Source organism: Tupaia chinensis, unplaced genomic scaffold (genome assembly GCF_000334495.1).
Source record: "Tupaia chinensis unplaced genomic scaffold, TupChi_1.0 Scaffold000037_18, whole genome shotgun sequence".
NCBI classification, from domain to species: domain Eukaryota; kingdom Metazoa; phylum Chordata; class Mammalia; order Scandentia; family Tupaiidae; genus Tupaia; species Tupaia belangeri.
In genome coordinates this window covers 1468681-1492306 of record NW_006159476.1, presented here as the reverse complement: position 1 = coordinate 1492306, position 23626 = coordinate 1468681, and the positions used below count along the sequence as shown (strand labels likewise).

The 23626-nt window shown below is 46.6% G+C and overlaps 1 protein-coding gene across 1 annotated transcript in view; it reads left to right on the top strand.

Annotated features, from left to right (window-relative positions):
• BLVRB (biliverdin reductase B) overlaps positions 1-20579 on the top strand; it is a 32161-nt gene extending 11582 nt beyond the window's left edge. The window contains exons 2-4 of the mRNA XM_027771937.1: positions 1-102; positions 6253-6381; positions 20323-20579. The exon at positions 1-102 is cut by the window's left edge and continues 210 nt beyond it. Of these exons, the coding sequence (XP_027627738.1) occupies positions 1-102; positions 6253-6381; positions 20323-20480 (389 nt within the window). The 3' untranslated portion in view covers positions 20481-20579. The remainder of the gene's footprint in view (positions 103-6252; positions 6382-20322) is intronic.
• Positions 20580-23626: the final 3047 nt, after the last annotated feature.

Below are 23626 nucleotides of genomic sequence, written 5' to 3'. Positions count from 1 at the left end.
TCAAAGACCTCAGTCCAACAACGGTGATGTCCAAGGGTGCCGGGAACATTGTGGCAGCCATGAAGGCCCATGGCGTGGACAAGGTCGTGGCCTGCACCTCGGGTGGGTGGTGTAGTCTTGGGTGGGTGCCGAACTGTGGGTGGGTACTGGACAGCAGCCCAGGGACCAGTGGAAGGTAGCATTGGAGCCATACTAAGTTACCGTGCATTTATTGAGCACCGCCTGTGTGCCTGAACCTTGCCAAGTGATGCTGGGGACACAGAGGTGACCAGTACTGCCCTGGGCCCTGTGCTCACAGGACTCACAGATGGGAGAGCAGTGGGGAGTAGGTCTGTGATCAGACTGACATCCAGATCATCAGGGCTGGGATGGGAGGGTACAGGGAGAGGGGTTGGAGCTGTGATAGGGGCACAGGCAGAGGGATCAGGGCCGGGTTGAGCGTAGGGCTAGGATGGGGGAGAGGACATAGGAGCCCAGCAGAGTCATGTGACTCAGCCCAAGAGAAGTCAGGGAGAGCTTCCCAGGGGAAGTGGTAGAGCTGTGGAGAAATACCTGGTCTCTACTCCATGGAGCTCCCAATGGTGGGGAGGTGGACATTAAACAGAGAGTTGTCTTGAGTAATCCAAAAGGAAGTCTACAGGGTGTGTAATGGGAGCAAGTTAATGATAATAGCATTTATTGAGTACCTACTGTGTGGCACCTACTAGGTGCCATCTGAGTGCCTTAGGATGAATGCCACATAATCCTCACCAAATTCCTTTGAGTACTTAAATGAGGGGACTTTAAAATGTTTGCAGAAAGCGGAATTAAAGAACAAGTTTATGTCAGTGCAAAAAAAGTTTTAAATTATACATCACTTTTTCAAAATACACAGTTTTAATGAACTTTCTGAAGAGCCCCTCATACTCAAAGTGACACATAGCATGTGCTCAGAAAACCCGAGTTGTTTTTATTGTCTCCCTGGTGTAGTTCAAGGCGCAAAGGCACAGGGAGGCCAGTTGGCCTGGTGAGGTCACACCACCTGTGGCTGGCAGAGGCGAGACGTGTGCAGGCTTTCCCCACAGTCCGCACTCCACACCTCCATGTTTCATCATACAGATTGCCTCCCCAGGAAGGAGAGTGAGACAGAGGAGGGAAGGTAATGTCAATAGTGGTGCTCCAGGCAGAGAAGACAGAGGCCAGCCAACAAAAGCCTGGTAGTCAGGCCTAGCCAGAAGGCAGGACAAGGGCTGTTTTTGCCTCAGGCTTTGAAATGGAAAAGTAATACTAAACTTGTAGTTTTAGAATGGTGGTTCTTTCTTTCTTCCTTTTATTTTTTTAATTTGCCAGAGGTATAGGCACTAAGGGCAGGGAAGAATAGCTAGAAAGCACTCCATTCCCCCACCTTCCCCCACCCCCAGCTGTGGTCAGACCACAGTCCCTTCTCCATTTCTCCCTGCTGTTAGGATCCTGGGCACAAATAGGCAGTCATGTTTTTAAAGCTGCCAGATCTGAGACTCAAACTGCACAGTTGGCCATGTGGGATCTAGCTGCCTTAACCACCACACTGCTGGCTGGCCTGGTCTATGGTTGATCTTTTTAAATTTTATTTATTTAGTTCTTCCCTAAGTGAGAGAGACAAAAAGCTAGCTCCCCCCAACACGTCCTGATGCAGTCATCCATTCTGAACCTCAACCAGTCCTGGATCTTAGGCACAGAAACTCAGGGAAGTATTCAGACTGGAACTGGGAACCTTTTCATGTCTCATGGGAACGCTCACAGAGTGTTACCATCTGCCTCCAGTTATATCTTCCCTTCCTTGTCTTGAAGACCAATATAAGTGGTAAAAATGAGTTCTGTTTGTAGGAAAGAAACTATAAAATGTACTTACTCTGCACTTTTTTTCCCCAAACCTTTTTGGTTAGCTTTTTTTCTTTTTTCTTTTATAATTTCTGATTCACATTGAATTGTTGTACATCTCTATAGCACACAACATGGTTTTTCAAAATATGTGTGTAGTACATGACAATCAAATCAAGGTGTTTGCCACGATTTTTTTTTCTCACTCTTTTGCTTTTTATCTGGAAATTATTTCAAACTTACAGAAAAGTTGAAAGGACACCCATATACTCCACTCATATACATACACATTTTTTTTCTGACCCATTTGAAGATAACGTAAAACATCATGACCATTTACTTCAGCGTAAAGTTTCTTTTCTTTAAATTTTTTAATTCTTTTTTATTTATTTATTTATTTATTTTGGAGAGGTTTTTGCTAAAGGGCGCATGTGCTCACCAGAAAGACAAAGAGAGATAGACAGAAAGCAAGAAATCACCCCCCGGGGGGGATGGCCACACTGCAATCCCTTCTCCTCCATCCTCCTCTCGGGATCTTGGGCACACACACGTATGTGCCCGGCGTGAGTTTAAGTCACCAGGTCTGGGACTTGAACTGCGCTTGACTACATGGGAGTCCAGCGACATAACCATTACGCGAACTGCTAGTCCCGAGTAGAAAGCTTCTTATTTTTCCAATTTTTTTTATTATGAAGAGTTTTAAAATGAAAAGTTGAAGTAAATACTCATATTTTTGCCATCTCGATCAAATATTATTAATATCTGTCATAGTTGGTTTATCTATGCACATACATGCACTTCTTTTTTAAATTCACAACAGTGTATATATATGAGAGATGAAGAGAGAAGCTCCCTCAACAGGATCTCATCATACCACGGTCTTCTAGCCCTTCTAGCCCTCTAGCTCTTCAGGATCTTGGCATGTTTCAGGTTGAAAGGACCAGGTATCCAAACCTGGGTTGGCCATGTGGCTTCCAGAACTGCAGTTCAGTATGCTCCTGACTGCACCACAGAGGCCTGAGCCATATATATTTTTTCTTTCTCAAGTACGCTTTCCAGAGAGAGACACAGAAAATGAGAAAGCACCCTCCAGCTTTCCCCCTCTCCTCTGCCACATTCCTTTCTCCTCTACCTCTTTGCTCGGGATTTTGGGCATGTGTTTGCACATTTTTCAAACAGCTAGGTCTGAGACCTGAACTGCACAGTTAGCCATGTGAGATTTAACTATACCGACCACCATGCCAATGGCTGGACCCATAAATATTTTTCGGTTTTGTTTTTCTAACCTGTTTGAAATGGAGTTGCAGATTCACAGGCACTTTCAGCCTAAGGAAAGGACTTTCTCTTCTAGAACCATAGTGCTATTCCCACACGTGAGAAAACTAACACTAATTCTCCTCTAGCCTGTAATTATTAGTCTAATGTTCCCTCCATATTCAAATTTCAAGGTAGAAGATTAGAAATATCCTTGTCATCTAAAGAGCTTGGAGTTTATCCATGAGGGTTTAAGGAGGATTGTGTTTTAAGGGGGTGCCTGAGAGGATTAGAAAGAAGGCTAGGGTAAAATATGACTAGATTTTGAGATTGCAAAGGTGAAAATATGACAAGTTTGTGGATTTGAAACGGGGGGGGGGGGGGCAGCTCTGTGACCTGGTGGTTAAGGCTACCGGATCTCACATGGCCAGCCGTGGTTTGAATCCATCCCCATAGCTTGAAAAACAAGCCAGGCTTATGCAATTTAAAAAAGAAAAAACAGGAAGCTTGGGCTAGCAGATGCTGTGAGGGTTATGGCAGCACTGGATTCCCACTGGGCAGTTTAAGTCCCAGACCTGACAGCTTCAAGAAGATGCCAGGCGCATGTGTATGCATGCCCAAATCCTGACAGAGTAGAGGAGAGAGGATTGTGGTGTGGCCATCGCCTTGGCAATCCCTCTGGGGGTTATTTCTTGTTTGCTCTCTCTCTCTGGCAAACACACACACCCTGTAGCAAAAGCCTCTAAAAAAAAAAAAAAAAAAAAAGGGGAAATCATGTTCCTTATGAATCAATAAGACAATCATGATGACCATGGATTGCATTTTACCTTGGGCCAGGCCTGGGTATAATCACTAATGTTATCAACACAAACTACTGCTGTCATACCAGTTTACACAAGAGGAAACAGGCATCTGACCAGTGGTAGGTCCAGAATTTGAACCTTAAGCAGAGCCCACACTCTTAACCATTTCACCAGACTGCTCCTAAAACATTCCGCATGGTTCTGGTATGTGGTTAGTGTTCTGTAAATGTCAGCTCACATAATAATAGCTTGGGGGAGGCTCAGTCCTTCAACAAATATGTAGTGAGTACCAGGACCACTTGGTAAAATGCAATGCTCTGTAAGGCTGACCCTCATAGGAAGATACTGCATTGGCATCCAGAGACCTCTGAGTACCTGGGCATGTGTGTGCCCATGATCCTAGGCTGACTGAAGGCTGAGGTAGATCATGGCGTCAGGACTCGATGTGGTCTTTTCTGTCTCCCCCATTCATTGAAGAAGCAAATATTATACATAAACTTAAAAAAAAAAAAAAAAAAAAAAACACTTTAGTGAGTACCTGCAATGTTCTAGGGCTTTCTTAGGGCTGGAAAAGGAACAGTGAACATGACAAAGTCTTGCCCCATGGAGGTGACCTAATGTGGGACAAAGATAGTAAACAAGACACATGGGTAATATTCTGACATGATGGCAGGAGGAGGGTGCTAGGGACAAACAAGGCAGGGGAAAGGAGCTTCACTGGGCAGGCAGAGGGAATTTTGTGCTGTTTTATTTATTTATTTGCCATAGGGCATGTGCACTTTTCAGAGAGAGACAGGGAAAGGAAAAACGAGAAATCACCTGCCAGGGGATGGCTGTGCCACAATCCCTTCTTCATTCTCTTAGAATTTTGGGCACACAGGCATATGTGCCCAGCATGATTTTCAAACTGTCGGGTCCAGGACTTGAATCATGGTCTAGTGCCTTAACCACCACACCACCTGCTGGACCTTTGTTTATTTATTTTTAATTATTTTTCTAAAGTCAGAGGGGTTATACACATATGTGAGAGAAAGAGAGAGAAAGAAAACACCCCAACAGGATCTGGTCACACTGCAATACCCGTTCTGCATTCCTCATCCCATCAGCATCCTGGGTATGTGTGTGCACCTTGTGTGAAGACTATGGGGCTAGTATTTGAACCCTCTGTGGATCCAGCTTCTCCTACACAGGGCCCATCTGCTATGTTATGGGGCCAACCCTATTGATTTCTTTTTTTAAGTTTATTTTTTCTTTGAGAGAGAGAGACATGCATCCCTATCAGGATCCTTACACCACGGTCCACTCTCAGCCTCATCTGGCCAGGTCACAGGTGCATACATACGTGCACCCTGCAGGCTCAGGGAGGTTCCAGGACTCAAAACCAGGATCTTTCCTGTGTGGGTCCAGTTGTATTACTACTAAACCACCACCTGGCCCTATTTTATGCATTTTAAATAGGATGGCCAGGAAAGCCATACTGGACGATGACCTTTGAGCAAAGTCTGCAAGGAACAGGAGGAGGGAGCCTTGTTGCTGAGAGGGGAATGCACTGAGGCAGAGGGATTAGTAATTGCAACAGCTGGGAGGCAGGAGCTGGTACAGCAATGAGTGAAGGGGGCAGGGCAGAGAACTGATGGGCCCAATCACGTGGGGCCTTGGGGGGCAGTCGCGTTGAAGACGACTTTTACTGAGTGGAAAGGGCATGGAAGTGGCCTGATGTAGGTGTTCATAGTCTCCCTCAGACTCCTTTTGGGAGACTGGGGCAAGGAGTCCAGGGAGGAGGCTGCTGCCCTGTTCAGGCAAGAGGTGACCGTGGACAGGACCAGGTGGGAGCAGAGGTCAGATCTGGAGTTACTAAGAGCTGCTGACAGCTCTTATGCGGGAGGTGAGAGAGAGCAGGCCCAGCCAACCTCTGGTTTTAGCTGGAAGGCAGAGCCATTGCAGGGTTTTAAATTGGCACCCAGATAAGAGAACTCAGGCTGACCCTGCCTTGTGCCTGCTTCCCCCCAGCCTTCCTGCTATGGGACCCCGCCAAGGTGCCCCCGCGACTGCAGGATGTGACAGATGACCACATTCGAATGCCCTCAGACTCCTTTTGGGAGACTGGGGCAAGGAGTCCAGGGAGGAGGCTGCTGCCCTGTTCAGGCAAGAGGTGACCGTGGACAGGACCAGGTGGGAGCAGAGGTCAGATCTGGAGTTACTAAGAGCTGCTGACAGCTCTTATGCGGGAGGTGAGAGAGAGCAGGCCCAGCCAACCTCTGGTTTTAGCTGGAAGGCAGAGCCATTGCAGGGTTTTAAATTGGCACCCAGATAAGAGAACTCAGGCTGACCCTGCCTTGTGCCTGCTTCCCCCCAGCCTTCCTGCTATGGGACCCCGCCAAGGTGCCCCCGCGACTGCAGGATGTGACAGATGACCACATTCGAATGCACAAGGTGTTGCAGGAGTCGGGCCTGAAGTACGTGGCAGTGATGCCACCGCACATAGGTGAGTGGGTTGGCTGGGTTGGGCCAGAGTCATCACAATGGGGCTATTCTCTTGCCCTCTGGAGATCTGCAAGGCCCTCCCTGCCCATCCCCAAATTGCAAACCTTCTCCCATGCTTCCTATTTTTCTCCTCTTTAGTTTATCTCCTAAGGTACTGTTTGGTTACATCTGTGAAACAAACCACTCAAAACGTAGAAATGCAAAGCTAGCATTTGTTAGGATTCTCTCTCAGTTTGGGGAGCTGAGTGGGCTTGGAGGGTGGCTTTTGTTTTACTTGCTAGAAGGCATATGAGCTTCAGAGTAGGGGAGAGAGAAAGAGATTGAGAGGATGAAAGAGCACTCCCCCAGTGGGGAGCGTTCACGTATAATCTCTTTCCTCCATTTTTCTATTCTGTAGAAATTTGGGGCACACATACACTTGAGTCTGGCATGTGTTTCTTTTCTCTTTTTTTAGGTTTTTGTCATGGCTCTGTAGAGACAGAGAGAGGGAAAGTGAGGAATCAACCCCCAGTGGCTACACTGGCTCTGTAGAGACAGAGAGAGGGAAAGTGAGGAATCAACCCCCAGTGGGGATGGCCTTGCCACAATCCCTTCTCCATTCTCCTCTCAGGATTTGGGGCACACATGCACACACGCCCAGTGTGATTTTCAAGCTGTCAAGTCCCGGAGCTGAACCAAGGTTGGCCATGTGGGAGTCCAGCACCTTAGCTACCACCCCACCTGCTAGTTCCACCTAACAGGATCTTGATGCCACAATCTTCCCTCGGCCTCAGCTAGTCATGGATCATGGGCACGTACGTGCCCAATATACCCATGAAGGTCTCTGGACGTGAGCCTGGAACCTTCCTACATGGGTCATTCTGCAAGGCATTGCATTTTAGTGCTGCGCCTCTTTCCAGCCCCCTGCAATTTGATGATTAAAAGCAAATTATTGGGGCTGGCAGGTGGCATAGTGGTTAAGGGCGCTAGACTCCCATGTGGCTGACCATGGTTCAAGTCCCAAACCAGGTGGCTTTCTCTCTCTCCCTCTGTCCCTCTCTGGTCAGATTAAAATTAATTAATATTTAATTAAAATCTTCTTTAAAAAAAAAAAAAAGAAAGAAAAAAAGAAAGCGAGTTATTAGGGCTGTCCCCTGTCCCAGGACAGGAGACTGAAATGTCACCACACATGTCACACATTTTCCTTCTTTATCTTATTTAGTGTGAATTTCCCCTTCCTTTTTTTTTATTAATAATTATTTATTTTATTTTTTATTTATGCATTCATTGGTTTTTTAATTTGACCAGAGAGAGACAGAGGGTGAGAGAGAGAGAGAGGAAGTGAGAAAGCAAGCCACCAGGTCCAGGACTCAAACCCCATTCGGCCATGTGGGAGTGTCTAGCGCCTTAACCACCACGCCACCTGCTGATCCCTCCCTTCTCTTTTTGAAGACAGGGATTCTGTCCTTTATGGACCATGGCTATATTCCTAGAACAGGGGCTGACATGTAGTCGGTGCCCAGTAAATAATTGGTGGATGAACTGATACAGAGGAAACTACGTTTTGTAGAAGGAAGCAGTAAACACCACATGCACCCTCTTTCCCCTCCCAGGTCTGGAATCCACGTTGAGACAGACACAGAGTCAGACAAAGGGGAGAGATTCATTCATTCAACAAATGTCTCTTGCGTGTGAATTGTGTGCCTGGCCGCCACGATAAGCACCGGTGATACATGCCCTGCTCCCATAAGACTTAATTTCTAGTGGAGGAAATAAACAACAGGTAGATAAATATTGGGTAGTTATTCTAGTCTGTTGCATTGCTAATAATAGAAAATACCTGAGTCTGGGTAATATAAGAGAATAAGGGTTTGAAACTCTAAGGTCCAGGGCCACATTTGGCCGATTTTCTTTCCAATGGGGTCCCAAGGCCATTTAGAGCATCATGTCATGAGAGAATAGAAAGGCAGGTCTCTTGGGACCAGCAGTTAGCATAATGGCCATGTCGCTGGACTTCCACGTAATCGACCGTGGTTCGCATCCCCAACCTGGTGACTTAAAACTCACACCGGGCGCGTGTGCGTGCGTGCCCGAGATCCCAGGAGGAGAATGGAGGAGAAGTGATTGCGGTGTGGCCATCCCCCCCGGGGGGTGATTTCTTGCTTTCTGTCTCTATGTCTGTCTGGCGAGCGCACGCGCCCTATAGCAAAAACCTCTGAAAAAAAAAAAAAAGAAAAAGAAAAAGAAAAAGAAAGGCATGTCTCTATGTGCTTGTGAGTATCTCTTGGTCTAATTTTCTCTCCAAATAAACCCATCAGGAGTCAATCATAGGGACCCCACCTAATCACTCCCAAAAACCCCTTCTTTCTTCCTTCCTCCCTCCCTCCCTCTCTCGCTCTCTTTCTTTCTTTCTTTCTTTCTTTCTCCTTTTTCTTTTTCTTCCCCCCCCCACCTTTTAAATGACTGAAACATAAAACATCTAAAACCCAGCTTCTGGAAGAACTACTTGTTCTTGCCTGTCTGTACCTCTCTTTGAACTTGACCTTTGTCTCCCACCAGGCCTTGTGTTTAAGAGCAGGGTCTCTGAAGACATCCTTGTTGACCACAGTTTTGTCCAAGGGAATATCCACAGAGTGCCTTGTGGGCATGAGGTGATAATAGTTACAAACCTTCACAGAAGACTTGATCTTTGACCTCTTGGCAATTTTCTTCTTGCCTGTGGCAGCTGTCACTTTGCAAGAATAGCCGTCAATTCCAGCCACAAGAGCATGACTGTAGGGGCGATCTGAGGTGTCATCATCAATGTTCTTCACGGTGACAGTTTTGCATCTGGAGTAGTGTCTGGCCAGCACCAGCTTTCCCGGGTTTCATGAACTTTCCTATTTCAACAGCAACCACCAGGGCCTATAGAAAGGAAAGACGGCTGCATCTGCTAACTTTTCACCCCACAAAAGGGTGATCTCCTCTCCTTTTTCTTTCTTTTTATTTGCCAGAGACCCATGCTCTCTGTCAAACAGGGAAGAAGAGGAGGAAAGCACCCCCCAAAGGGGCATGGTCACACTGTAGTCCCTTCTCCACTTCTCTATCCTGTTGGGATTTGGGGCATGCAAAGGTGCCCAGTGTGTTTTCAAGCAACCAAAGCCAGGATTAGAGTTGCAGTTGACCGTGTAGGGTTCCAACTACCTTAACCATTAGGCATAGGACCACCCTCCAAGGGCACCACCTTTCAACATCAGAAAGGTATTAAGTTTCCTCTTGAAGGGCTAGTTCCGTGGCACAGTGGGAATGTGCTGATGAAGAGAAGCTATTCATAGCTCCCACATGACAACCTCAGTTCAAATCTCCAGACTGGTCAGTTGGACAACAGGTTGGACACAGGCACAGATGCCCAGGATCTGACAGACTGGAAGACTGGAGGATGGGTCTCATAGTGTGACCCCATGGAGGATGCTCATTTCTCTCTCTCTCTGACTTACACTCTTGCCTGTATGTGCATATGCTCTATCATGAACAAAGAAAAAAGTCTTCAAAATAAAAAAAGTTCTGGGCCAGCAAGTGGTGTGGAAGTTAAGGCGCTGGATCCCACATGGCCTATGGCACAGTTTGAGTCCAGGGCCTGGGGGCTCGAAAAGCACGCCAGGTATATGTCCATGCATGCACAAAATCCCGAGAGGAGAATAGAGAAGGGACTGCAGTGTGGCCATCCCCCCAGGAGTGATCTCTCTCTCTCTCTCTCTCTCTCTCTCTCTCTCTCTCTTTGGCAAACTTTGACACATGCCCTATAGCAAATTTAAAAAAAAAAAGAGAGAAAGAAAGAAAGAAAGAAAGAAAGAAAGAAAGAAAGAAAAAAGTTTCCTCTTAATACCTTCACAACGAAATATAAACACGTGACTTTTGGGCCACATGATCCGTAGTGGCAGCAAGAAGTTGAATGAACAACAAACAGTAAATCATAGTCAAGGGGGCAGTGGAGTGCTGTTTATTTAGCATGGGCTCTCTAAGGAGGTGCCTTTCCAGAGTGAGGGAGTGAGTCTGGAGAGGGAAGAAATGAGGTGAGAGAACAGCAGTGCAAAGGCCCGGAGGCCAGACACTTGTATCTCCTCCACAAGTGCCTGCCCACAGGTAGAGCAATTCTGCTTTGCTGTCGCTTTCTGGGTTCCATGTTTAGGTTCAATTTAGGACAATGTATCAAGACCCTATTTGGGCCAGAACCCCAAGCTTTGAATTGGCAGTGAAACTGCATGGTAGAGCAGTTTGTGAGAATCTGTTCCAGTGCTGTGTGGACATCTGCTCAGGGGCTGATTTTTTCTGAATATTAGTATCCTCGATTTTTTTTTGAGAAATTTTTGCTATAGGGCGTGCGCACTTACCAGAGAGACAGAAAGCAAGAAATCACCCCCAGGGGAGATGGCCATGCTGCAATCCCTTTTCCTCCATTCTCTTCTTGGGCTCTTGGGCATGCACAAACACACACCCGGTGTGAGTTTTAAGCCACCTGGTCTGGGATTTGAACTGTGACAGACTACGTGGAGTTCAGCATGTAACCGTTATGCCATCTGTTGGTCCCAGTTTCCTTGTTTCTAAACAGGGGTACTTTTCTTTTTTCTTTTATGAATTATATATTTTGGGGGGCTGGCAGGTGGCATGGTGGTTAAGGGCACTGGACTCCCACATGGCCGACCACAGTCCGAATCCTGGAACTGGTGGCTTGCTTTTTCACTTTCTCTCTCTCTATCCCTCTCTGGTCAAATTTAAATAAATAAATCAATGGATAAATAAAGTTGAATAAAATAATTTTTAAAAAATTATATATTTTGGCACCAGCAGATGGTGTAATGGTTACATCACCAGTTCAACTCCTGGACCTGGTGACTTAATTTCATGCTGGGCGTGTGTGCAAATGTGCTCAAAATCCTGAGAGGAGAATGGAGGAAGGGATTGTGGCATAGCCATCCCCCTGGGAATGATTTCTTGCTTTCTGTCTGTTTCTTTCTGTCTCTCCAGTGAATGCACATACCCTATAGCAAAAGTCTCTTTCTTTAAAAAAAAAAAAAAAGAATTATATATTTTATTAATTATTATTATTATTATTTTAAAATTGTTTATAGGGTATGTGTGCTCACCAGAGAAAGAGAAAGAGTGGGAAAGTAAGAAAGCAAGCCGCCAGGTCTGGGACTCAGTCTGCTATCTGGGAGTCCAACGCCTTAACAACCACGCTACCTGCCAGCCCCCAAGGATACTTCTTGACCTCCCAAATCGGAAGTGACTATTCAGAGATCACTCCCAAGAATGATTTAATACAGTAATATTTTTTGAGTCTGTTTCAGGTTTTATGATTATTATTATTTTGTGGGGTTTGAGTGTGAAGACTTTCAGAAAATCTCCAGAAAAGTTGAAGGTAGTAGTTTGTGAGAGCTGACCCATGGCCTGGTAGTTAAGGGAAATGGATCCCATGTGGCTAACCACATGGTTCGAATCACAGCCCTAGCAGCTTGAAAAACATGCGGACTCATGTGCATGCATACCCAAAATTCTGACAGGATGAAGAAATGGAAAGGAATTGTAATATGACCACCCCATTAGAAGGTGTTTTCTCCCTCTCGCTCTCTCTGTCTCTTGCTAGTGAGCACATGCATCCTCTGGCAAAGGTTAAAAAAAGGTTAAAAAAAAAAAAAAAAGGTTCATTAATACTTATAAACCTGGGGCCAGCAGATGGACTGGGTGTTAAGGTACTGGACTCACACATGGCCGACCACGGTTCAACTCCCAGACCTGGCACCTTGCTTTCTCACTTTCCCTCTCTCCACATGTCTCTCTCCAGTAAAGTTAGAAAATAATAATAATAAATTTAAAATGAGAAAAAAAAAAAACCTGTAAACCTTTGCCTAGGTTCAATGGCTAGCATTTTGCCTGTTTTTTTTTTTCTCTCTCTCCATATGTGTGTGTATGTGTGTGTGTGTGTGTGTGTGTGTATATATGCATTTATTATATATTTTAGAATTATTTAACTTAATTTATTTATTTTAATTTGACCAAAGAGGGACAAAGAGAAAGAGAGAGAAGGAAAGTGAGAAAGCAAGTCACCAGGCTCGGGATTCAAATCATGGTCAGCCATGTGGGAGTCCAACACCCCTAACCACCATGCCACCTGCTAACTCAAACATTTATTTTTGAGAGAGACTTTTGCTATAGGGCCCATGCGCTTGCCAGCAAGACAGCAAGAAACAGAAAGCAAGAAGTCTTCCCCACCAGGGGGTGGCTACGCCATAATCCCTTCTCCTCCATTCTCCTCTCTAGATTTTGGGCACACACATACACATGCCCGCTATGAGTTTTAAGCCGCCTGGTCTGGGTTGACTATTTGGGAGTCCAGCAATGTAACCATTACACCACCTGCTGATCCCAACATTTATTTATTTATTTGTTTGTTTGTTTTAGAGAGATTTTTGCTATAGGGCACATGCTCTTACCAGAGAGCCAGAAAGTGAGAAATCACCTCACAGAGAAGATGGCCATGCTGCAGTCCCTTCTCTTCTATTATCTTGTCAGGATTTTGGGCACATACACATGCACTCCTAGCGTGAGTTTTAAAACACTGGGTCTGGGATTTAAATCACAGTTGACTACGTGGTAGTCCAGAGATATAACCATTACACCATCTGCTAGTCCCCCAACATTTATTTATTTATCTGTTTATTTGTTGTGGTTTTCAAGCTGCTAGGTCCGGGACTTGAACCACGGTCGGCCATGTGGGAATGCAGCACCTTTAACCACCACACCACCTACTAGCCCTCTTCATACATATTTTTTCCTAAATATATTATAAATATAAATATATATATGTAGGGGTTTTTTTGTTTGTTTGTTTTTTGTTTGTTTGTTTTTTTGAGGGGATGAACTATTTGAGAGAAAGGTGCAGCTGTTTTTTGTTTTGTTTTTAGATTTTTGCCACAGGGTGTGTTTGCTCACCAGAGAGAGACAGAGACAGAGATAGAAATAGAGGAAAAGTGAGAAATGAGCTTTGGAGGGGATGGCCACACTACAATCCCTTCTCCTCTCAGGATTTTGGGCACATGCGTGTACGCACCCAATATGTTTTTTTTTTTTTTTGAGCGGTGTTTTTGCTATAAGGCGCGTGTGCTCGCCAGACAGACAGAGACAGAGAGACAGAAAGCGAGAAATCACCCCCTAGGGAGGATGGCCACGCCGCAACCCCTTCTCCTCCATTCTCCTCTCAGGATTTTGGATACGTACGCACACGCGCCCGGCATGAGTTTTAAGCCACCGGTCCAGGATGCGAACCGCGGTCAACTACATGGGAGTCCAGCAATATAGCCATTACACTAACTGCTGGTCTCCACACTCAATATGTTTTTCAAGGTGTTTGATCATACTTGAACTTCAGCCGGGACCAGCAGGTAGCATGGTAGTTAAGGCACTGGACACTCTCACATGGCTGACCACTGTTTGAGTCTTAGTCCTGGTGGCTTGCTTTCTCACTTTCCCTCTCTCTCTCTCTCTCTCCTCTCTCTCTCTCTCTCTCTCTGGTCAAATTAAAATAAATGAATAAATAGAAAAAGTTTTTTTTTGAGAGATTTTTCACTATAGGGCGCATGTGCTCGCCAGACAGACAGAGAGAGACATAGAGACAGAAAGCGAGAAATCACCCCCCAAGGGGGATGGTCACGCCGCAATCCCTTCTCCTCCATTCTCCTCTCGGGATCTTGGGCACTCACACACACGCACCTGGCGTGAGTTTTAAGCCACCGGGTCAGGGACGCGAACCGCAGTCGACCACGTGGGAGTCCAGCGACATAGCCATTACGCTAACTGCTGGTTCCCAATAAATAAAGTTTTTTTTAAAAGTGAAAGAAAAAAGGGACCAGCAGGTAGCATGATAGTTAAGGCACTGGACACTCACATCATCAACTGCGGTTTGAGTCTCAGACTTGAACTGCAGCCAAGTTGACCATATGAGATACAGTTCCACCATGCCACCTGCTGATTTGAAAGTTGTAACATGGTTACACTTCACTTTTTTTTTTTTTTTTTTAAAGAGATTTTTGCTATAGGGTACATGTGCTCACCTGCGAGACAGAAAGAGACAGTAAAAAATCACCCCGGTGGGGGGCAGGTATGGCCACCCTGCAATCCCTTCTCCTCCATTTTCCTCTTGGGATCTTGGACATGCACTTACACACACCCAGCATGAGTGTCAAGCCGCCAGATCTAGGACTCAAGCAGCAGTTGACTACATGGGAGTCCAGCAATGTAACCATTACACCATCTGCTGGCCCCATTACACTTTACTTCTAAACACCCCAACAGGGGTCTCATGCAGGAAGACAGATACTTGTTTGGGAATCATTATCACACCTTTGGGAACTGACATCCACTCCATCTAAACCATTTAGTATCCAAACCACATTCAAATTTTTCCAATTATCAAAAAGTATCTTTTCAGGCCAGCTAGATAGTATGCTTGTTAAGGAGGTTGAATCCCACATGGCTGACTGCATAGTTTGAGTACTGGACCTGGCTGGCTGGTCACGTGTATGTGCATACCCAAAATCCTGAGAGGAGAATAGAGGAGAAGGGACTACAGCATGGACCTCCCCTGAAGGGTGATTTCTCACTTTCTCTCTCTCTGGCAAGCACATGCACTCTATGGCAAAGTTTTTAAAATATTAGTTAATAAATAAATTAAAATTAAAAGTGTCTTTTCAACCGACTCCTTCACGTGAAGTTGGGATCTCATAGTTTATGTGTTGCATTTAGTTGCCCCATCACCATTCATGTTAAACAAACCTCAATGCCTTTCTTTTTTTTAATGTTTCGCATAACATCAACCAAGCCACGTGACTTATTAAATTGCCCACATTCTGAATTTTTCTAGTTGTTTTCTCACAGATTCAGATTAAACATTTTTTTAAAGAATTTTTAAATTTAATTTTATTTGTTCATTTATTTAATTTGACCAGAAAGAGAGAAAGTGAGAAAGGAAGCCACCAGATCTGGGCCTTGAACCATGGTCGGCCATGTGAGAGTGTCCAGCGCCTTAACTACCACACTACCTGCTGTCCCCCAGATTAAACATTTTGAACAGGATGCCACAAGTGTGAGAGTTTGTATCACTTAATGTACATGATTCCAGGCTGTCTTTGTGTTTGATCCCTAAATTTAGTTGGTCACTGTCAGATATATATTTTTTAAAGAATTATTTTATTGGGACCAGCAGATGGTGTAATGGCTATGTCTCTGGACTTCCATGTACTTAATTGCGATTCGAGTCTCGGACCCGGTGGCTTAAACTCATGCCAGGCATGTGTGTGTGTGTGTATACGTGCCCAAGATCCTGAGAGGAGAATGGAGGAGGAAGGATTGTGGTACGGCCGTCCTCCCTGGGGGGTGATTTCTTGCTTTCTATCTCTTTGTCTCTCTCTGTCTTTCTGGCGAGTGCACGCGCCCTATAGCAAATACCTCTCAAAAAACTTTTATCTTATTTTATTTATTTATTTACTTGTTTTAATTTGACCAGAGAGGGACAGAGTGAGAAAGAAAGAGGGAACTTGAGAAGGCAAGCTACAAGGTCCAGGACTCGAACCGCAGTCAGCCATGTGGGGAGTCCAGCGCCCTTAACCACAACTCCATTTGGTGGCCTGCTGTCAGATATTTTAAATTTATTCATTTATGGGGCCAGCAGGTGGCATGGTGGTAAGGCACTGGACTCCCACGTGGCCAACTGCAGTTCAAGCCATGTACCAGGTGGCTTCGAGGTCTTATTGGGTAAATGTGTGTGCGTGCCCAAAATCCCAAAACGAAAATGGAGGAGAAGGGATTGTGTCGAGGCTATGCCCCATGGGGGGGTGACTTCTCACTTTTCCTCCCTCTGTCTCATTCTAGTGTGCACACAGACACACTATGGCAAAAAACTAAAAAATAAATAAATAAATAATTACTTGTATTTATTCTATGAGAAAGAGAGAGACAGGCATCCCAAACAGGGTCTTCATGACTCAATCTACCCCTAACTTCAGCCAACCAGGATCATGGGCACACACACACACACACACACCAGACATGTACAGGGAGACTTCAGGGCGCAAACCCAGGACCTTCTCATGGGGCCTCAGCATTGTGGAGTGTTGAGCTATCTCTGCACTCTGCGGCTGGCTGTGGCCTTTTTTTTTTTTTTTTTAAGAAAGATTTTTCCTTTAGGGCATATATGCTAGCTGGAGAGACAGAAAGTGAGAAATCACCCCCCTCCCCACAGAGAGGGATGGCGACACTGCAGTCCCTTCTCCTCCATCTTCCTCTGGATCTTGGGCATACACGCACACGCGCCCAGCATGATTTTTAAGCTGTAAGGTCTGGGACTCAAACCATGGTCAACTATGTAGGAGTCCAGTGATATAACCATTGCTATCTACTGGTCCCTTAACTATTGTTTTTAATTGTCATAGCACAGGTACCAGATGCCCTCTCGGCAGCCAGATTATATCTGAGTATTGTCCCCACTAAGAAAGACCTAGTCAGGCCAGCTAGTGCTTTGGTTGTTAAGTTGCCTGGATCCTACACAGTCAACTGTGCAGTTTGAGTCCTGGACCCAGTGGCTTGAGAAAGATGCCAGGTGCATGTGTGTCCACGACCAAATCCTGAGATAAGAGAGAGCTGGAGAAGGGATTGTGGCGTGACCACCCCTAGGGGGAGTACTTTCTCAACCCCTTACCCTCCTCCACACACACACTTCTAGCAAGTGTACCTACCTTCCGGAAAAAAATTTTTTAAAAGAAAAGAGAGGCCAGCAGGTGGTGTGGTGGTTCAGGCAGCTGGCCTTCCACATGGCTGACTGCAGTTCAAGTCCTGATCCTGGATTTAGTAGTTTGCTTTCTTACTTTCCTTCTTTCTCTCTCTGTCTCTCTCTCTCTGGTCAAACTTCAAAAAAATAAAATTAAAGGACCAGCAGTTAGTGTAATGGCTATGTCGCTGGACTCCCATGTATTAGACCGTGGTTCGAACTGGACCTGGTGGTTTAAACTCACACCAGGCGCGTGTGCATGCATGCCCAAGATCCCAAGAGGAGAATGAAGTAGAAGGGATTGTGGCGTGGCCATATCCCCTGGGGGGTGATTTTTCACTTTCTGTCTCTCTCTCTCTCTCTCTGTCTGTCTGGCGTGCGCACACTCCCTATAACGAAAACCTCTCTAAAAATTAAATTAAATTAAAATAATGACAATGAATAAAATTTTTTATAAAAAGAAAAAAATGAAAGAAAAGAAAAGAAAAAAAGAAAAGAAAAACGTAGTTGTATCCCTGGCATCTGGACACACAACTTCTTGTTCACAGATCAGAAAAATGTATTTGCTCTTCCCCTGCCTGTAAATGCAGACCTATCCTTGGAACTTGTCACTCAGTCCTCTCAGAGAAGTCCAGAAGAGAGAAAAGCATCCAGAGGAAGGCACTTAGAGCAAATCAAGCCTTTGTCACTGGGAAGTGACCCTTTGCACGCCTGGGATATGACTTGCTCCAGCCAAGACTCAGTTTTCCCATTCATAAAATAGGGTTAATAATAAGGTTCTAAGGGACCAGGAGTTGGCATAATGGTTATGTCACTATACTCCCATGTAGTCAACAACGGTTTGAGTCCCAACCCGGTGGCTTAGACTCACGCCGGGCACATGTGTGTGCGTGCCCAAGATCCCAAGAGGAGAATGGAGGAGAAGGGATTGTGGCGTGCCTCTGGGGTGTAATTTCTGGCTTTCTGTCTCTGTCTTTCTGGCGAGTGCACACGCCCTATAACAAAAACCTCTCCAAAAATAAATAAATAACCAAACAAACAAAATAATAAGGTTCCAAGGGCCAGCAGGTGGCATGGTAGTTGGGGCACTGAGCTCCCACATGCCTGACTGTAGTTTGAGTTCCAAATCTGGCAGCTTGCTTTCTAAATTTCCCTCTGTATCTCTCTCTGGTGAGCACGTGTGCCCTATAGCAAATTAAAGAAAAAAATAATGATAAATAAAAGTAAATAAATAATTATTAAACTAAATCTTTTTTTGGGAGAGGTTTTTTTTATTTTTTATTTTTTTATTTTATATTTTTGCGTGTGCGCTCGCCAGACAGAGAGAGACAGAGAGACAGAAAGCGAGAAATCTCCCCCCAGGGGGGATGGCCACACCACAGTCCCTTCTCCTCCTTTCTCCTCTCGGGGTCTTGGGCACGCGTGCCCACGTGCCTGGCTTGAGTTTAAGCTACCGGGTCCAGGACTCAAACCGCGGTTGACTACGTGGGACTCCAGTGACATAGCCATTACGCTAACAGCTGGTCCCAGTAAACTAAATCTTTTTAAAGGGCCAGTAGGTGTTGTCAAGGTTAAGGTGCTGGACTTACACATGGACAACTGTGGTTCAAGTCTCAGACCTGGTGGCTTGCTTTCTCTCTCTCTTTCTCTGTCTTTGTCTCTCTCTGGTGAGTGCACATGCCCTATGGCTATTCAAAATAATAATAATACATACAATTAAATAAGTATTTCTAAAAATTTAAAAAATGATATGTTCTAGCTTATCTTCTGCTGCACTTTATTTATTTATTTATTCATTTATTTTGCCAGAAGACATGTGCATGTGCCATAGAGAGACAGAAACAGAGCAAAATGGAACATGGTCATGTTGCAATCTCTTCTCCATTTCTCCATCCTGTTGGAATTTTTGGGCATGCACACACATGCATCTGGCATGTTTTTCAAGTTGCTAGGGACAGGATTTGAACCATGCAGTCAGTCATGTGGGATCCAGCTCCCTTAGACAAAGGGGCTGGCCTGCCTGACCCTTACTTCTTTTCTTTCCATCTAATCTGCTGTATATTTTATTCTCTTATCATAGTAGTTGCTTTTCCTAGGGAGTGTCTGCAGGGATTCTTGCCTTTTGAGTGTTGAGCACTAACAGATCAACAATAATATTTGTTGGGCCAGCTCTGTGGTACAGCACTGATGTACTACTCAGGAGAAACCAAATCCAGGGCCAGCAGGTGGTGTAGTGGTTAAAGTGTTGGACTGCCACAAGGTCTACCACAATTCGAATCCTGAACCCAGCAGCTTGAAAATTACGCTGGGTGTGTGTGTGTGTGTATGCATGCCCAAAATCCCAAATGGAAAATGGAGGAAAAAGAATTGTAGCCTGGCCATCCTCCCCATGGGGAGAGGTTTCTCACTTGCCCTCTCACTGTCTCTCTTTCTCTCTGATGAATGCACACGCCCTATCAGAAAAGCCTAAGAAATTAAAAAAAAAAAAAAAAAGTGAAACCAAATCCCACATTGCTACCGTGGTTCAAATCCCTGGCCTGGTCAGCCTGAAACACTGGCATGTGCATGAATGACCAAGATCCAATTGGCTGGGACTGGAGGAAGGGAATCACAGTGTGACCAGACCCTGCAGAGGATGCTTACATCTCTCTCTCTCTCTCTCTCTCCCTCTCTCTCTCTCACATACATGCACGTGTTCTATCACAAATAAGGAAAAAACAATTTTAGGGACCAACAGTTGGTGTAATGGCTATGTCGCTGGACTCCCATGTAGTCAACAGCAGTTCGAGTCCCAGACCCGGTGGCTTAAACTCAGGCTGGGTGTGTGTGTGTGTACCCAAAATTCCAAGAGGAGAATGGAGGAGAAGGGATTGTGGTGTGGCCGTACCCCCTGGGAGATGATTTCTCGCTTTCTGTCTGTCTCTTTCTGTCTTTCTGGCGAGCGCATGCGCCCTATAGCAGAAACCTCTCCTCCCCTAGAAAAAACACAGACTTGTTGAATAAGTGAAGCAAAGGGCATATAGATAAGGGACTGCACATGGGAAGTACGTTCTCAGCTGTTATATCAACGGATTAGGTACACGGTAAGCACCCTAGGAAGGTCTTTCCAGTATCATATGTCAGGAGAAAGGATGATGCTTCACCAGGTCCTTCTTTATCTTACAGGAGACCAGCCGCTAACCGGGGCCTACACAGTGACCCTGGATGGACGAGGGCCCTCCAGGGTCATCTCCAAACATGACCTGGGCCACTTCATGCTGCGCTGCCTCACCACCGACGAGTATGACGGGCATAGAACCTACCCCTCCCACCAGTATGAGTAGGATTCTGGCCCCATCTACGAGAATGGCATTCTGGGAAATGAGAAACAAAGGAAGAGAGCAATAAATCTCAAGCCAAGAGCTTCAAATTATTTTCAAGGACCCAGCTCTATGTCTCTTCCTTTCTCTGCCTTTGTCCACGTGTTTCTAGTCTCTGTCTGCCTCTGTGTGAGATCTCCTGGGTATTCATACACTCACTTACGCTGTATCAGTTTGCTGTATCCAGACCTTTGCTGAGGACCAAGTAGTGACTGTGGGGCCCAGAGATGGTCATGACAGCCTTGAGCCCTGCTTTTATGGATCTTGCAGCCCAGTGGGGAAGACAGCACTGCCACTGATAGTGACAATCCAGAATGACCAGGGCTCTGGAGGAAGCCTAAGAAGAATGGGAGAGCCATGAGGGGTGGGTTACTGGTCCAGCTTGAGGAGCAAACAAGACTTTGTGGAAGAAGGGATGTTCAACCTGAGACCTGGTTTGGTGAGAATGAGCCAAGAGAAGATTCTAGGGTACTATATAGCATTCCTGATGGAAAGAACAACATGAGCCAAGGCTGGGAGGCCAGAAAGCAGAAGGCTTCCTTAGGCCTAAAACTCTTCCCCCTGGGCTGCCAGTGGCAAGATGGTTAAGGTGGCTGGATCCTACATAGCTGGCAGAGTGGCTCAAGTCCAAAACCTGGTATCTCACAAAACACGCTGGGCATGTGTGCCCAAAATCCCCAAAGGAGGGAGAGACAGGGGAAGGGATCGCAGCATGACCAATTCCCCATGAGGGTGCTTTCTCACTTTCTCTCTTTCTGTCTCTCTCTGGTGAGCACATACATCTCTGGCAAATCTTAAAACAAACACACACACAAATCTGTGCCTTACAGTTAATGATACTTCTCTGAGGTAAGGATGGTCGGATCTAAGAGGCTAATCTCTGGTGGAGGCTAGGTTATGTCATCATTGTAAAAAGTTCAAGCTGTATTCTTTTTTAATTTTTTTTGGAGAGGTTTTTGCTATAGGGCACATGGACTCCCCAGAAAGATAGAGAGAGACTGAAAGTGAGAAATCACTCCCAAGGGGTGATGGCTAAGCCACAATCCCTTCTCCATTCTCCTCTCAGGATCTTGGGCACACCGGCACAAGCGCCCAGTGTGAGTTTAGGCCACTGGGTCCAGGACTTGGACCGCGGTCAACTACATGGGAATCCAGTGACACAGCCATTATGCCAACTGCTGGACCCAGTTCAGGCTGTATTCTGAGAGTGTATTCAAGGAGTGGAGCTGGAGGGTGAGGGTGGGGGAGTGAGAGTGTGTAAGTTGGGTTTGTGTTTCATGAAGCTTCCCTTTGGGCTACATGAGAGTACAGAGGAAGTTGGGCCAAGCCAGGGGCTTTGGGGAGGAGAGAGTGGGTGGGAGAAGGCTCAGGAAGCTGAGTGGGCAGTCCCTGGGGAGCGGGAGGAGGGGGCACAGAGCAGAAGCACAGGGTTGTAACCTCGGAGAGGTTAGGGCAGGGCTTCCCTGAGATGCCACCCCGGGAGTAGGGGCAGGTTAGAGAGGGGGAGGGGAAGAACTGCTCCTTCCTAATCATGTCCCCTTTGTAATCTGCTAACACCTTCCTTTGTTTTCTGGGCCCTCTTTCCCAAGCCTGGGTCAGCTAAGACTCCCACATCCAATACACCCACCCACCACCCTGGAGCCCTGAGAAATCCTTGGCAGTCCCATATGGCAAATAGCAGGATGACTTGGTTGACAGATTCCAACCGGTGAAAACTGGTCTGAGGAGCCTTAAGCCTCCCTTCCCAGAGAAGGACTGGAGAAAACTGCCACCTCCTCCCCTTCGTGAAAACGTGTGGGGGTGGGGCCTTACGGGGCAGGCGTTCAGGACACCAGCGGTGCTTTATTTCCGCTCTTACTGGTTCTTTCTGACATACGCCTGAGCACTTACCACAGTTACTGGTACCTGCTCATGTCCTGCCCTGTGCTAGGTGATGCTCAGACCAAGCCGCGGACTACGGCGACAATCTCGGTACCTGGCCTCAGGGGGCTCGCAGTCCAGACAGTGACAACCCAGGATAGGACACAGAGGCACAGGCAGAGGGAGCCAGGACGAGATGGGGGAGGCATAGGAGCCATGAGTGCCCCAAGGGAGGAAATCTTTGAGATGAGTTCTGATGAGAGGCAGCCTGGGAATTGAGGGTTCATGTTCAAGATGAAAAATCGAGTTTAAAAATCCAGAGGCCATTCATTCTCTTTTTCGAGTACTTGTTATGTACCTGACTTTGTTGTATGTTTTGGGGTAAGGCGGGGGAGGGGGGAGAACGGAAAAAAGACACAAAATTCCTGTGTTCATGATGATGGAGGGCGCTTGAAGCCATTTTAGAAAAACTGAATCACAGCGACAAGATCATAGACACCAAGGAGAAAAGTGCATCGGGCCAGATCATGAAGTGCTTTGGGACAAAAGTAAGGAATTTGGACTTTGTCTCCAGGGCGGTGGGGAGCCGCACATTAGCTTCCAGAGCGGAGGGGCAATCCTGAGAGAGGACGTAGAAGCGTGTCCGGGGGCCGGGGAAAGACTACCAGAGGACGTGCTGCGAACTCCTGGGGATTAAATAGGGAACGCGGGTTGAAGCGGGGGGAGGGGGGCACGGAAGACCAGGGCGGCGAGGGGGCGGGGCTTCCGTCGCCCAGGCAACACAGGCCGCGCCAAACTATTGGTTAGGCTGTAGCTGAGCCATCCTCCGCTCCGCAGCGTCAGGCCTCGGAACCCCGGGGGCGCGGCCATCGTGAGTTGCTCGCCCCTGCCGGCCTGGAAAGGGTGTGCAAGCCCTTCTTGCTCTGCGGGGAGCGGGGAGGGTGTCAAGCCTGGTATAAAAGGGCCGGAGAGAGCAATGCGAATGATCTCCGAGTGAGGACAGTAGCAGAGCTGAAAAAAGCAGTTTTAATGGTTTCGCCACTCTCCGCCCTGGAGATTCGGCCCCGCCTTCTGGCAAGTTGAAATCCTTTAAAAGGTCTGGTGCGTTAGGGAGGGGTGGGCAGGTCCGGTGTCTCTCAGCAACCGGAGGGTGGCTCCGCCCAGCCAATCGGCGCCCCGCCGCTGGCAGGACTCCAGCCAATCGCAGCTCACAGCTCGGGTCTGGGGCGGAGCTGGGGGGGACCGACGCC